This window comes from Mytilus californianus, unplaced genomic scaffold (assembly GCF_021869535.1).
Source record: "Mytilus californianus isolate M0D057914Y unplaced genomic scaffold, xbMytCali1.0.p SCAF_4, whole genome shotgun sequence".
Lineage (NCBI taxonomy): Eukaryota > Metazoa > Mollusca > Bivalvia > Mytilida > Mytilidae > Mytilus > Mytilus californianus.
Genome location: NW_026262690.1, coordinates 6,921,900 through 6,935,145, shown reverse-complemented (window position 1 = coordinate 6,935,145; position 13,246 = coordinate 6,921,900). Strand labels below are relative to the sequence as shown.

Genomic DNA, 13,246 nt, shown 5'->3' with positions numbered 1-13,246 from the left:
GCCAAAACCGTATATAAAAGGACCCGACATGGCGAAATGTGAAACATTTTAAACGAGAAAATCAACAGCATAATTGTGTAAATTATAAACAGTTAACGAAAAACAAGTATGACAGTCAAGTTCTTCTTTACTTGTCAATTTTCCCAAATTTACCAATTTTTTACTTACTATTTTTTCGAGCTAACGTATGAAGATATTGTATTTTTGCGAAGGTATATGTGTTCAGGTTAAAAAAAGATATTTTCGTTGTTGAATTAAATGACTATCCGTTACAGTATCTTACAAATTTTCAAAACAAATTTTAGATCAGGTTGTCTTAATAATTGTACATATATTTACTGTCATTTCGATTATTTCGTATTAATTGTGTAAAACTGAACAAAGCCTTTTGAATTTGCAGTATCTGAAATTCGAATCGTTGATGCATTTTATTAGATTATTTGGCCATTTTATTTTATCTAGCCTCGTACATATACGGAGTAGTGCGTGTTCCTATGACACATCCGACTGGTAGGAAATCAATTGACGTTTAAGAATTTGTTTGCATATACATGTATATAGCAGCAGAGACATATAATACATATTATATGTCTCTGGTATAAAAATAGCAATATATTGAAAACTAATTTACACAAAAATCTTACAATACACTATATTCTTGGTTCGTTTTTTAAAGAAAAAATGCTTAAAACATCATGCTTGCTTCCACGTCATTTAAACTCTGGTGGATAATTGTTTCATTGCAATCATACCACATCTCCTTATTTTGTGTCATATTTATTGCAACTTGTATGCATAATTTATATATAATCAATAGCATCCTTGCGAAGAACGTTTCAAACAGTTTTAAGAGTTCCATTTGGAAGGGCGATAATATTTCTTGTTCGTTTTCCTACGGGTTAAGCTGCTTCTTTAGTCTTTCAGTTTTATACTTTTAAATGTATATCTAACTTGATGTATATCTAGATTTAGTTTTTCCTTTTTAAATTTGTGTGAAGGTAAATGGTGGTCCCAGTGTAGCTTTTACTGAACCAAGCACGAGTAAGAAGTATTCAGAATACAACTTTAAAGCAGAGGTAATGTATATTTATGTTATCTAGATCCATAACATCTGGCATGACACGTAAACAACATAGGATCCATAAAAACGAAAGGTATCAATATGAACTTTGAGAAAAACCTTCAACAGTAGACTAGTATCCGATGACCTGGAATCTTTGCGTACCGGTAAATTTGAATACAAAAGAAAGGACTCTTGAACCAGTTGTATTGCTTTTATTCACCATTTTGAAACCGAATATGTAATACAACTGTACAAGAAACTTTAATCAGAAAAAAAAATGGTCTCGTACGGTGACCTATAGTTGATAATTTCGGTGTCATTTGGTCTATTGTGGAGAGTTATCCATTGGCATTCATACCACATCTTCTTTTTGTATTCACATAACATTCTTGTGCTTTCTAAGATTATCAGTAATCTCGCCCAGTTGTTGTCTTAAGTGTGACCTGTTTACCTGTTAAACTCATCAAAATGCATTAAAAGAAAATAATAATAAAAAATAAAACAATTGAAAGGACTTAACCAGTACATGCACCTTCCGTAACATGTAAAATGAAGCAAGTCAAAATAGTTAAAATCATATTAAGAGTGGTCTTTGTATACGGTTTATATCTGTTACACTATTTCAGAGCTTGCCTTTCCTAGATTTCGAACGCCAGTATGCCGTGTTGTTGACCTGTTGACCAAAGATATTTCCCACTTGTCCTAACCAAAAATCCCATTCTGATTTTTCAGTTTAAGTACTATTCATAATATATGATATTAGGTTTATTAGGTATATATATGCAATTAATTTGGAAGTGACTGAAACAAATAAAAAAACCCAAATATTTGCAATAGACAATGGGGTTATGAAATAGATTTGTTTTTTTATTGACAGGACACTGATTATGGCAAAGAAGATAAGGTAAACAATCATTAGAATATTTACTGAGTTTCTGACATCGATCACAAATACCTTGCAATATACAAACACTATTTGTAGAGTCTTTTTGCATAATCTTTCTTTTCAAGCTTTCATGAACAAATTCAAGTGATTGCATAAAAAAAACAACAACATCCAAACCCCTAGCTTTAATCTTTAGTTAAAGTTTTTGATATTTTACAAAGAACATAATGTATACTTACAAAGAATTAAGGAGTACCGTATCGCCTGCTTGTGATAGTTGTGAGATAGACTGATGATATGTTGATAATGAAGATATTATTTCAAATCATATTAAGAAGAGATTAAAATCTAATAATAGATACTGAAAATAAAAAGAACTTTTGTTTCTAGGACGGCGCAAAATCAGATCGGGTAATATATTTGTTTTGTATTTTATGATTTGTTTTGCTTGGTAACGTGAACTTCTAATAGATATATCGTGAATGGTGATGGCAATTTTATTGATTTTTGTGTGTGGATTTTAAAATACTGGTATAAAATACATTATGCAAAAGTATTTGGTTCTGTCGAATTTATTGTTATACTTCTAAAGCTTGTAACCTGAAGCTGCCAATTTAAAACGAAAACATGGCAGTTAACAAAATTGATAATAAATATAATATTTGATGTGAAAAAGATGTAATTAGTTCAACATTCTTATTAATTCTGTTGGCTGAATAAATACCTATTTGATGCTTTCATCGGTAACAACAATTGACTTATTTGGAATTAACACATCTCTTATTTTTAATGAACGTTTTTCCTTTAACATGTTAGATACAAAATAACAACTCTGCTATGGTAATATCTAAAATACAGTCTTACGGTTTGTGAAAACTTAAAGAAAAAACATCTTAGAACGCAACAACAAATTCAGTATTTAGTGAAACTGGGTCGATGCCATTCTGAATGATTGCCTGTCCTTCATTATTTTGTCTGCCCAGTAGATGCTGGTTCGGTTGTGACGTCATTTACTGAACAATATGAATTTTAAAACATATTTCAATTTGTGCAACGTCGAAAAAAATATTTTTGAAATTAAAATTCATTAAGGTGGCTCGGCCCTTTAACAGTGCGCATATTTTAACGCATGTTACTAACGACGAGCGCCTTGGAAACGGTCGCTTTGAGGGGTTTTCTCAAAAATAGTTTTGACGACATTGGAACGCGGGCGTGTATGAAAGCACCCTTTCCCGATGTCAACAAACCATGCAAAACGTTCTACAAAAGCCACAAAACAGGAAATACGTACGGTCAGGACTACAGAGTGGTTTGTTCATTTTTCACATAAAAAGGACAGAATTATACATGATATATTAAAGCGTAACATTAAAAAAAAGAAAATATAAATATTGACTTGTACGACGGTATCTGGTGCGTTCGCTCCAAAAACAGTCTCACCCTAGTACACGTTCGCCCCTTGGATCCGTTCGCACCCTATTTTCATTTAAATACTGGTTGAATATATCAAAAGATGTCTTTTAGATGTATTAGTATATATATATGATAATATTTTGCCAATGACGCAATGTTTAACCGTAAACAAAGGATAGCGATGTAAACAACTGCATGTCACCTTTCGGCTTTCAAACATAAGTAAAACCCATATAGTATGCTATAGTATAAAGGCGTCGGGGTTCATCTGCACGCTATAAATAATAAATAAATACAAAATATTAAAGGGTTTATGTGCTAATAAAATGAATATTGTCCTGAGTAGAGTTGAATTTTGCACGAATTTTTTAAGAATGTAGTCAGGTCAGGTTTAGAAATTTTTGTAAGACGTTCGGACTCCTTGGGTTTTTTCCTACGATACAGGGTAAAATATTTTGCCCCATATCACCCACTTTTCTTTTGTTAGAAGACTTCAATACCTCATAAAAAGGTTATTGCCGAACTTTATGCAGATTCGAGATTTTTTTTCTAACGATTTGAGACACAAATAAAAACAATGCTAAATATAAGGTAAATGTCCGAGTCAGCCTTTTCTCGCCATTTCAAAAAAATCAAATATCTCAAAAAGCAGTTCCATAAAATTGAGAATGGAAATGAGGAATGTGTCAAAGAGACAACAACCCGACAATAGAGCAGACAACAACCGAAGGCCACCAATGGGTCTTCAATGCAGCGAGAAACTCCCGCACCCGGAGGCGTCCTTCAGCTGGCCCCTAAACAAATATGTATACTAGTTCAGTGATAATGGACGTCATACTAAACTCCAAATTATACACAGGAAACTAAAATTAAAAATGATACAAGACTAACAAAGGTCCATAACCTATTAATATTTTTAGCTTATTTTGTTCCTTAACTAATACTCTTCTGACTTTATAGTATCAGTTTTAAATTCTAGATTTTTTTTAATTTCATAACTACATCCTTAAGCGCAATAAATATTCCACGAGTATATTGTACTTTATTGTAAGGTAAAACTTTTAAAACGGAAAGAGCATATCATTTTCATAAAACAACAACGCCTAGGGAATACAACGTCGCTATATGCAATCACCTATGACATAGATACATATGCAATATAAAATATAACTAAAAGTATTAACAAGCTAACATCAAGATTTAAAAAAAATATTCATGCAAATACACTTTAATTCAAGCAGTTTAAATATTTTTGAGATACGTTTTACAATACAAGGTTGTAACAATAGCTAAATAAAGTGCAAGATAGATTACCTTATTGTCACGGTAATCAATTTACATACACTCATAGACTTGTTAAGCTTGATATAATGCAAAGTATTTACCTTTCTAAATCTTTAAATCAATCAAGTAAACGAGTTGTTTGTCAAGACATAACCTAAAAAGTGGGATAATAAAAAGGCAGGAACGATTCGAAAAACGACGACGTTTTAATTAGCATGGTTTAAACATCAAATAACTTTTCTTGTAAAGCCTCATAAGCTGGACAAACGAAAAAGAAGAAGATTTTAATCGTCTGAAAACCACATATTTATTTGATAAAATACTTAAAGTCATATGATATGTATGATACTTCAAATTAAACAATTAATATGATTTATACACCTGAAAGTTTTAGTATAAAACACGTGCACATGAACTTTCTTTTAAAAGAAAACTCTTTGTCTTATCAAAATCTTCAGGAATGTACTGCTATTGATTTGTTGCCTTCCCGTACTCTAATTTGCCGATAGCTTTTCCGTATGCAGTGACCTTAATTAACCACACCTTACGTTAGTACTTCGGCAACCGCACAGCGCATGTGCGAAGAAAAACCGTGATGAAAGAAAGGGTAAACAAACTTGGAAGTTAGATAGAGAAAGGGTAAACAAACTTGGAAGTTAGATAGAGAAAGGGTAAACAAACGTGGAAGTTAGATAGAGAAAGGGTAAACAAACTTGGAAGTTAGATAGATAGAGAAAGGGTAAACAAACGTGGAAGTTAGATAGAGAAAGGGTAAACAAACCACGGTGGAAGTTAGATAGAGAAAGGGTAAACAAACTTGGAAGTTAGATAGAGAAAGGGTAAACAAACTTGGAAGTTAGATAGAGAAAGGGTAAACAAACGTGGAAGTTAGATAGAGAAAGGGTAAACAAACTTGGAAGTGAGATAGAGAAAGGGTAAACAAACGTGGAAGTTAGATAGAGAAAGGGTAAACAAACTTGGAAGTTAGATAGAGAAAGGGTAAACAAACTTGGAAGTTAGATAGAGAAAGGGTAAACAAACTTGGAAGTTAGATAGAGAAAGGGTAAACAAACTTGGAAGTTAGATAGAGAAAGGGTAAACAAACTTGGAAGTTAGATAGAGAAAGGGTAAACAAACTTGTTAGATAGAGAAAGGGTAAACAAACTTGGAAGTTAGATAGAGAAAGGGTAAACAAACTTGGAAGTTAGAAAGAGAAAGGGTAAACAAACTTGGAAGTTAGATAGAGAAAGGGTAAACAAACTTGGAAGTTAGATAGAGAAAGGGTAAACAAACTTGTTAGATAGAGAAAGGGTAAACAAACTTGGAAGTTAGATAGAGAAAGGGTAAACAAACTTGGAAGTTAGATAGAGAAAGGGTAAACAAACTTGGAAGTTAGATAGAGAAAGGGTAAACAAACTTGGAAGTTAGAGAAAGGGTAAACAAACGTGGAAGTTAGATAGAGAAAGGGTAAACAAACTTTGAAGTTAAATAGAGAAAGGGTAAACAAACGTGGAAGTTAGATAGAGAAAGGGTAAACAACTTGGAAGTTAGATATAGAAAGGGTAAACAACTTGGAAGTTAGATAGAGAAAGGGTAAACAAACTTGGAAGTTAGATAGAGAAAGGGTAAACAAACATGGAAGTTAGATAGAGAAAGGGTAAACAACTTGGAAGTTAGATAGAGAAAGGGTAAACAAACTTGGAAGTTAGATAGAGAAAGGGTAAACAAACTTGGAAGTTAGATAGAGAAAGGGTAAACAAACTTGGAAGTTAGATAGAGAAAGGGTAAACAACCTTGGAAGTTAGATAGAGAAAGGGTAAACAAACGTGGAAGTTAGATAGAGAAAGGGTAAACAAACGTGGAAGTTAGATAGAGAAAGGGTAAACACCTTGGAAGTTAGATAGAGAAAGGGTAAACAAACTTGGAAGTTAGATAGAGAAAGGGTAAACAAACGTGGAAGTTAGATAGAGAAAGGGTAAACAAACTTGGAAGTTAGATAGAGAAAGGGTAAACAAACTTGGAAGTTAGATAGAGAAAGGGTAAACAAACTTGGAAGTTAGATAGAGAAAGGGTAAACAAACTTGGAAGTTAGATAGAGAAAGGGTAAACAAACTTGGAAGTTAGATAGAGAAAGGGTAAACAACCTTGGAAGTTAGATAGAGAAAGGGTAAACAAACGTGGCAGTTAGATAGAGAAAGGGTAAGCAAACGTGGAAGTTAGATAGAGAAAGGGTAAACACCTTGGAAGTTAGATAGAGAAAGGGTAAACAAACTTGGAAGTTAGATAGAGAAAGGGTAAACAAACTTGGAAGTTAGATAGAGAAAGGGTAAACAAACGTGGAAGTTAGATAGAGAAAGGGTAAACAAACGTGGAAGTTAGATAGAGAAAGGGTAAACAAACGTGGAAGTTAGATAGAGAAAGGGTAAACAAACGTGGAAGTTAGATAGAGAAAGGGTAAACAAACTTGGAAGTTAGATAGAGAAAGGGTAAACAAACGTGGAAGTTAGATAGAGAAAGGATAAACAACTTGGAAGTTAGATAGAGAAAGGGTAAACAAACTTGGAAGTTAGATAGAGAAAGGGTAAACAAACTTGGAAGTTAGATAGAGAAAGGGTAAATAAACGTGGAAGTTAGATAGAGAAAGGGTAAACAAACGTGGAAGTTAGATAGAGAAAGGGTAAACAAACTTGGAAGTTAGATAGAGAAAGGGTAAACAAACTTGGAAGTTAGATAGAGAAAGGGTAAACAAACTTGGAAGTTAGATAGAGAAAGGGTAAACAAACTTGGAAGTTAGATAGAGAAAGGGTAAACAAACTTGGAAGTTAGACAGAGAAAGGGTAAACAAACTTGTTAGATAGAGAAAGGGTAAACAAACTTGGAAGTTAGATAAAGAAAGGGTAAACAAACTTGGAAGTTAGAAAGAGAAAGGGTAAACAAACTTGGAAGTTAGATAGAGAAAGGGTAAACAAACTTGGAAGTTAGATAGAGAAAGGGTAAACAAACTTGTTAGATAGAGAAAGGGTAAACAAACTTGGAAGTTAGATAGAGAAAGGGTAAACAAACTTGGAAGTTAGATAGAGAAAGGGTAAACAAACGTGGAAGTTAGATAGAGAAAGGGTAAACAAACTTGGAAGTTAGAGAAAGGGTAAACAAACGTGGAAGTTAGATAGAGAAAGGGTAAACAAACTTTGAAGTTAAATAGAGAAAGGGTAAACAAACGTGGAAGTTAGATAGAGAAAGGGTAAACAACTTGGAAGTTAGATATAGAAAGGGTAAACAACTTGGAAGTTAGATAGAGAAAGGGTAAACAAACTTGGAAGTTAGATAGAGAAAGGGTAAACAAACATGGAAGTTAGATAGAGAAAGGGTAAACAACTTGGAAGTTAGATAGAGAAAGGGTAAACAAACTTGGAAGTTAGATAGAGAAAGGGTAAACAAACTTGGAAGTTAGATAGAGAAAGGGTAAACAAACTTGGAAGTTAGATAGAGAAAGGGTAAATAACCTTGGAAGTTAGATAGAGAAAGGGTAAACAAACGTGGAAGTTAGATAGAGAAAGGGTAAACAAACGTGGAAGTTAGATAGAGAAAGGGTAAACACCTTGGAAGTTAGATAGAGAAAGGGTAAACAAACTTGGAAGTTAGATAGAGAAAGGGTAAACAAACTTGGAAGTTAGATAGAGAAAGGGTAAACAAACTTGTTAGATAGAGAAAGGGTAAACAAACTTGGAAGTTAGATAGAGAAAGGGTAAACAAACTTGGAAGTTAGAAAGAGAAAGGGTAAACAAACTTGGAAGTTAGATAGAGAAAGGGTAAACAAACTTGGAAGTTAGATAGAGAAAGGGTAAACAAACTTGTTAGATAGAGAAAGGGTAAACAAACTTGGAAGTTAGATAGAGAAAGGGTAAACAAACTTGGAAGTTAGATAGAGAAAGGGTAAACAAACGTGGAAGTTAGATAGAGAAAGGGTAAACAAACTTGGAAGTTAGAGAAAGGGTAAACAAACGTGGAAGTTAGATAGAGAAAGGGTAAACAAACTTTGAAGTTAAATAGAGAAAGGGTAAACAAACGTGGAAGTTAGATAGAGAAAGGGTAAACAACTTGGAAGTTAGATATAGAAAGGGTAAACAACTTGGAAGTTAGATAGAGAAAGGGTAAACAAACTTGGAAGTTATATAGAGAAAGGGTAAACAAACATGGAAGTTAGATAGAGAAAGGGTAAACAACTTGGAAGTTAGATAGAGAAAGGGTAAACAAACTTGGAAGTTAGATAGAGAAAGGGTAAACAAACTTGGAAGTTAGATAGAGAAAGGGTAAACAAACTTGGAAGTTAGATAGAGAAAGGGTAAACAACCTTGGAAGTTAGATAGAGAAAGGGTAAACAAACGTGGAAGTTAGATAGAGAAAGGGTAAACAAACGTGGAAGTTAGATAGAGAAAGGGTAAACACCTTGGAAGTTAGATAGAGAAAGGGTAAACAAACTTGGAAGTTAGATAGAGAAAGGGTAAACAAACGTGGAAGTTAGACAGAGAAAGGGTAAACAAACTTGGAAGTTAGATAGAGAAAGGGTAAACAAACTTGGAAGTTAGATAGAGAAAGGGTAAACAAACTTGGAAGTTAGATAGAGAAAGGGTAAACAAACTTGGAAGTTAGATAGAGAAAGGGTAAACAAACTTGGAAGTTAGATAGAGAAAGGGTAAACAAACTTGGAAGTTAGATAGAGAAAGGGTAAACAAACGTGGCAGTTAGATAGAGAAAGGGTAAACAAACGTGGAAGTTAGATAGAGAAAGGGTAAACACCTTGGAAGTTAGATAGAGAAAGGGTAAACAAACTTGGAAGTTAGATAGAGAAAGGGTAAACAAACTTGGAAGTTAGATAGAGAAAGGGTAAACAAACGTGGAAGTTAGATAGAGAAAGGGTAAACAAACGTGGAAGTTAGATAGAGAAAGGGTAAACAAACGTGGAAGTTAGATAGAGAAAGGGTAAACAAACGTGGAAGTTAGATAGAGAAAGGGTAAACAAACTTGGAAGTTAGATAGAGAAAGGGTAAACAAACGTGGAAGTTAGATAGAGAAAGGATAAACAACTTGGAAGTTAGATAGAGAAAGGGTAAACAAACTTGGAAGTTAGATAGAGAAAGGGTAAACAAACTTGGAAGTTAGATAGAGAAAGGGTAAATAAACGTGGAAGTTAGATAGAGAAAGGGTAAACAAACGTGGAAGTTAGATAGAGAAAGGGTAAACAAACTTGGAAGTTAGATAGAGAAAGGGTAAACAAACTTGGAAGTTAGATAGAGAAAGGGTAAATAACTTGGAAGTTAGATAGAGAAAGGGTAAACAAACGTGGAAGTTAGATAGAGAAAGGGTAAACAAACTTGGAAGTTAGATAGAGAAAGGGTAAACAAACTTGGAAGTTAGATAGAGAAACAACCTTGGAAGTTAGATAGAGAAAGGGTAAACAAACGTGGAAGTTAGATAGAGAAAGGGTAAACACCTTGGAAGTTAGATAGAGAAAGGGTAAACAAACTTGGAAGTTAGATAGAGAAAGGGTAAACAAACTTGGAAGTTAGATAGAGAAAGGGTAAACAAACGTGGAAGTTAGATAGAGAAAGGGTAAACAAACGTGGAAGTTAGATAGAGAAAGGGTAAACAAACGTGGAAGTTAGATAGAGAAAGGGTAAACACCTTGGAAGTTAGATAGAGAAAGGGTAAACAAACGTGGAAGTTAGATAGAGAAAGGGTAAACAAACGTGGGTTAGATAGAGAAAGGGTAAACAAACTTGGAAGTTAGATAGAGATAGGGTAAACAAACTTGGAAGTTAGATAGAGAAAGGGTAAACAAACGTGGAAGTTAGATAGAGAAAGGGTAAACAAACGTGGAAGTTAGATAGAGAAAGGGTAAACAAACGTGGAAGTTAGATAGAGAAAGGGTAATGGAAGTTAGATAGAGAAAGGGTAAACAAACGTGGAAGTTAGATAGAGAAAGGGTAAACAAACTTGGAAGTTAGATAGAGAAAGGGTAAACAAACTTGGAAGTTGGATAGAGAAAGGGTAAACAAACTTGGAAGTTAGATAGAGAAAAGGTAAACACACGTGGAAGTTAGATAGAGAAAGGGTAAACAAACTTGGAAGTTAGATTGAGAAAGGGTAAACAAACTTGGAAGTTAGATAGAGAAAGGGTAAACAAACTTGGAAGTTAGATAGAGAAAAGGTAAACAAACGTGGAAGTTAGATAGAGAAAGGGTAAACAAACTTGGAAGTTAGATAGAGAAAGGGTAAACAAACGTGGAAGTTAGATAGAGAAAGGGTAAACAAACGTGGAAGTTAGATAGAGAAAGGGTCAACAAACGTGGAAGTTAGATAGAGAAAGGGTAAACAAACTTGGAAGTTAGATAGAGAAAGGGTAAACACCTTGGAAGTTAGATAGAGAAAGGGTAAACAAACTTGGAAGTTAGATAGAGAAAGGGTAAACAAACTTGGAAGTTAGATAGAGAAAGGGTAAACAAACTTGTTAGATAGAGAAAGGGTAAACAAACTTGGAAGTTAGATAGAGAAAGGGTAAACAAACTTGGAAGTTAGAAAGAGAAAGGGTAAACAAACTTGTTAGATAGAGAAAGGGTAAACAAACTTGGAAGTTAGATAGAGAAAGGGTAAACAAACTTGGAAGTTAGAAAGAGAAAGGGTAAACAAACTTGGAAGTTAGATAGAGAAAGGGTAAACAAACTTGGAAGTTAGATAGAGAAAGGGTAAACAAACTTGTTAGATAGAGAAAGGGTAAACAAACTTGGAAGTTAGATAGAGAAAGGGTAAACAAACTTGGAAGTTAGATAGAGAAAGGGTAAACAAACGTGGAAGTTAGATAGAGAAAGGGTAAACAAACTTGGAAGTTAGAGAAAGGGTAAACAAACGTGGAAGTTAGATAGAGAAAGGGTAAACAAACTTTGAAGTTAAATAGAGAAAGGGTAAACAAACGTGGAAGTTAGATAGAGAAAGGGTAAACAACTTGGAAGTTAGATATAGAAAGGGTAAACAACTTGGAAGTTAGATAGAGAAAGGGTAAACAAACTTGGAAGTTATATAGAGAAAGGGTAAACAAACATGGAAGTTAGATAGAGAAAGGGTAAACAACTTGGAAGTTAGATAGAGAAAGGGTAAACAAACTTGGAAGTTAGATAGAGAAAGGGTAAACAAACTTGGAAGTTAGATAGAGAAAGGGTAAACAAACTTGGAAGTTAGATAGAGAAAGGGTAAACAACCTTGGAAGTTAGATAGAGAAAGGGTAAACAAACGTGGAAGTTAGATAGAGAAAGGGTAAACAAACGTGGAAGTTAGATAGAGAAAGGGTAAACACCTTGGAAGTTAGATAGAGAAAGGGTAAACAAACTTGGAAGTTAGATAGAGAAAGGGTAAACAAACGTGGAAGTTAGACAGAGAAAGGGTAAACAAACTTGGAAGTTAGATAGAGAAAGGGTAAACAAACTTGGAAGTTAGATAGAGAAAGGGTAAACAAACTTGGAAGTTAGATAGAGAAAGGGTAAACAAACTTGGAAGTTAGATAGAGAAAGGGTAAACAAACTTGGAAGTTAGATAGAGAAAGGGTAAACAAACTTGGAAGTTAGATAGAGAAAGGGTAAACAAACGTGGCAGTTAGATAGAGAAAGGGTAAACAAACGTGGAAGTTAGATAGAGAAAGGGTAAACACCTTGGAAGTTAGATAGAGAAAGGGTAAACAAACTTGGAAGTTAGATAGAGAAAGGGTAAACAAACTTGGAAGTTAGATAGAGAAAGGGTAAACAAACGTGGAAGTTAGATAGAGAAAGGGTAAACAAACGTGGAAGTTAGATAGAGAAAGGGTAAACAAACGTGGAAGTTAGATAGAGAAAGGGTAAACAAACGTGGAAGTTAGATAGAGAAAGGGTAAACAAACTTGGAAGTTAGATAGAGAAAGGGTAAACAAACGTGGAAGTTAGATAGAGAAAGGATAAACAACTTGGAAGTTAGATAGAGAAAGGGTAAACAAACTTGGAAGTTAGATAGAGAAAGGGTAAACAAACTTGGAAGTTAGATAGAGAAAGGGTAAATAAACGTGGAAGTTAGATAGAGAAAGGGTAAACAAACGTGGAAGTTAGATAGAGAAAGGGTAAACAAACTTGGAAGTTAGATAGAGAAAGGGTAAACAAACTTGGAAGTTAGATAGAGAAAGGGTAAATAACTTGGAAGTTAGATAGAGAAAGGGTAAACAAACGTGGAAGTTAGATAGAGAAAGGGTAAACAAACTTGGAAGTTAGATAGAGAAAGGGTAAACAAACTTGGAAGTTAGATAGAGAAACAACCTTGGAAGTTAGATAGAGAAAGGGTAAACAAACGTGGAAGTTAGATAGAGAAAGGGTAAACACCTTGGAAGTTAGATAGAGAAAGGGTAAACAAACTTGGAAGTTAGATAGAGAAAGGGTAAACAAACTTGGAAGTTAGATAGAGAAAGGGTAAACAAACGTGGAAGTTAGATAGAGAAAGGGTAAACAAACGTGGAAGTTAGATAGAGAAAGGGTAAACAAACGTGGAAGTTAGATAGAGAAAGGGTAAACACCTTGGAAGTTAGATAG

At 34.0% G+C, this 13,246-nt stretch overlaps 1 protein-coding gene and 2 long non-coding RNA genes across 30 annotated transcripts in view; 2 read left to right on the top strand and 1 right to left on the bottom strand.

Annotated features, from left to right (window-relative positions):
- The window catches only part of LOC127737372 (uncharacterized), a 32,074-nt gene that overhangs the window by 14,174 nt on the left and 4,654 nt on the right, over nt 1-13,246 (top strand). For 2 of the 3 annotated variants that reach the window (XM_052247987.1, XM_052247985.1), the window contains 3 exons: nt 999-1,076; nt 1,941-1,967; nt 2,340-2,360. In XM_052247987.1, coding sequence (XP_052103947.1) covers nt 999-1,076; nt 1,941-1,967; nt 2,340-2,360 — 126 coding nt within the window. The remainder of the gene's footprint in view (nt 1-998; nt 1,077-1,940; nt 1,968-2,339; nt 2,361-13,246) is intronic. The other variant, XM_052247986.1, reaches the window with a different exon arrangement.
- LOC127737373 (uncharacterized) lies at nt 5,872-13,033 on the bottom strand. Of its 26 annotated transcripts, none has more exons than XR_007999461.1 (8): nt 12,634-13,033; nt 11,773-11,899; nt 11,678-11,708; nt 8,871-8,997; nt 8,776-8,806; nt 7,928-8,053; nt 6,535-6,790; nt 5,872-6,439 (listed from the first exon to the last, which is right to left on the bottom strand). It is a non-coding gene; the product is annotated as an uncharacterized LOC127737373 (long non-coding RNA). The 26 variants fall into 26 exon arrangements; XR_007999464.1 differs by lacking the exon at nt 12,634-13,033 and having other exon boundaries at nt 7,928-7,958; nt 8,023-8,053; nt 11,773-11,988; XR_007999462.1 differs by lacking the exon at nt 12,634-13,033 and adding an exon at nt 7,174-7,364 and having other exon boundaries at nt 8,023-8,053; nt 11,773-11,988.
- LOC127737374 (uncharacterized) lies at nt 10,139-10,959 on the top strand. Its single transcript, XR_007999473.1, has 2 exons — nt 10,139-10,320; nt 10,855-10,959. It is a non-coding gene; the product is annotated as an uncharacterized LOC127737374 (long non-coding RNA).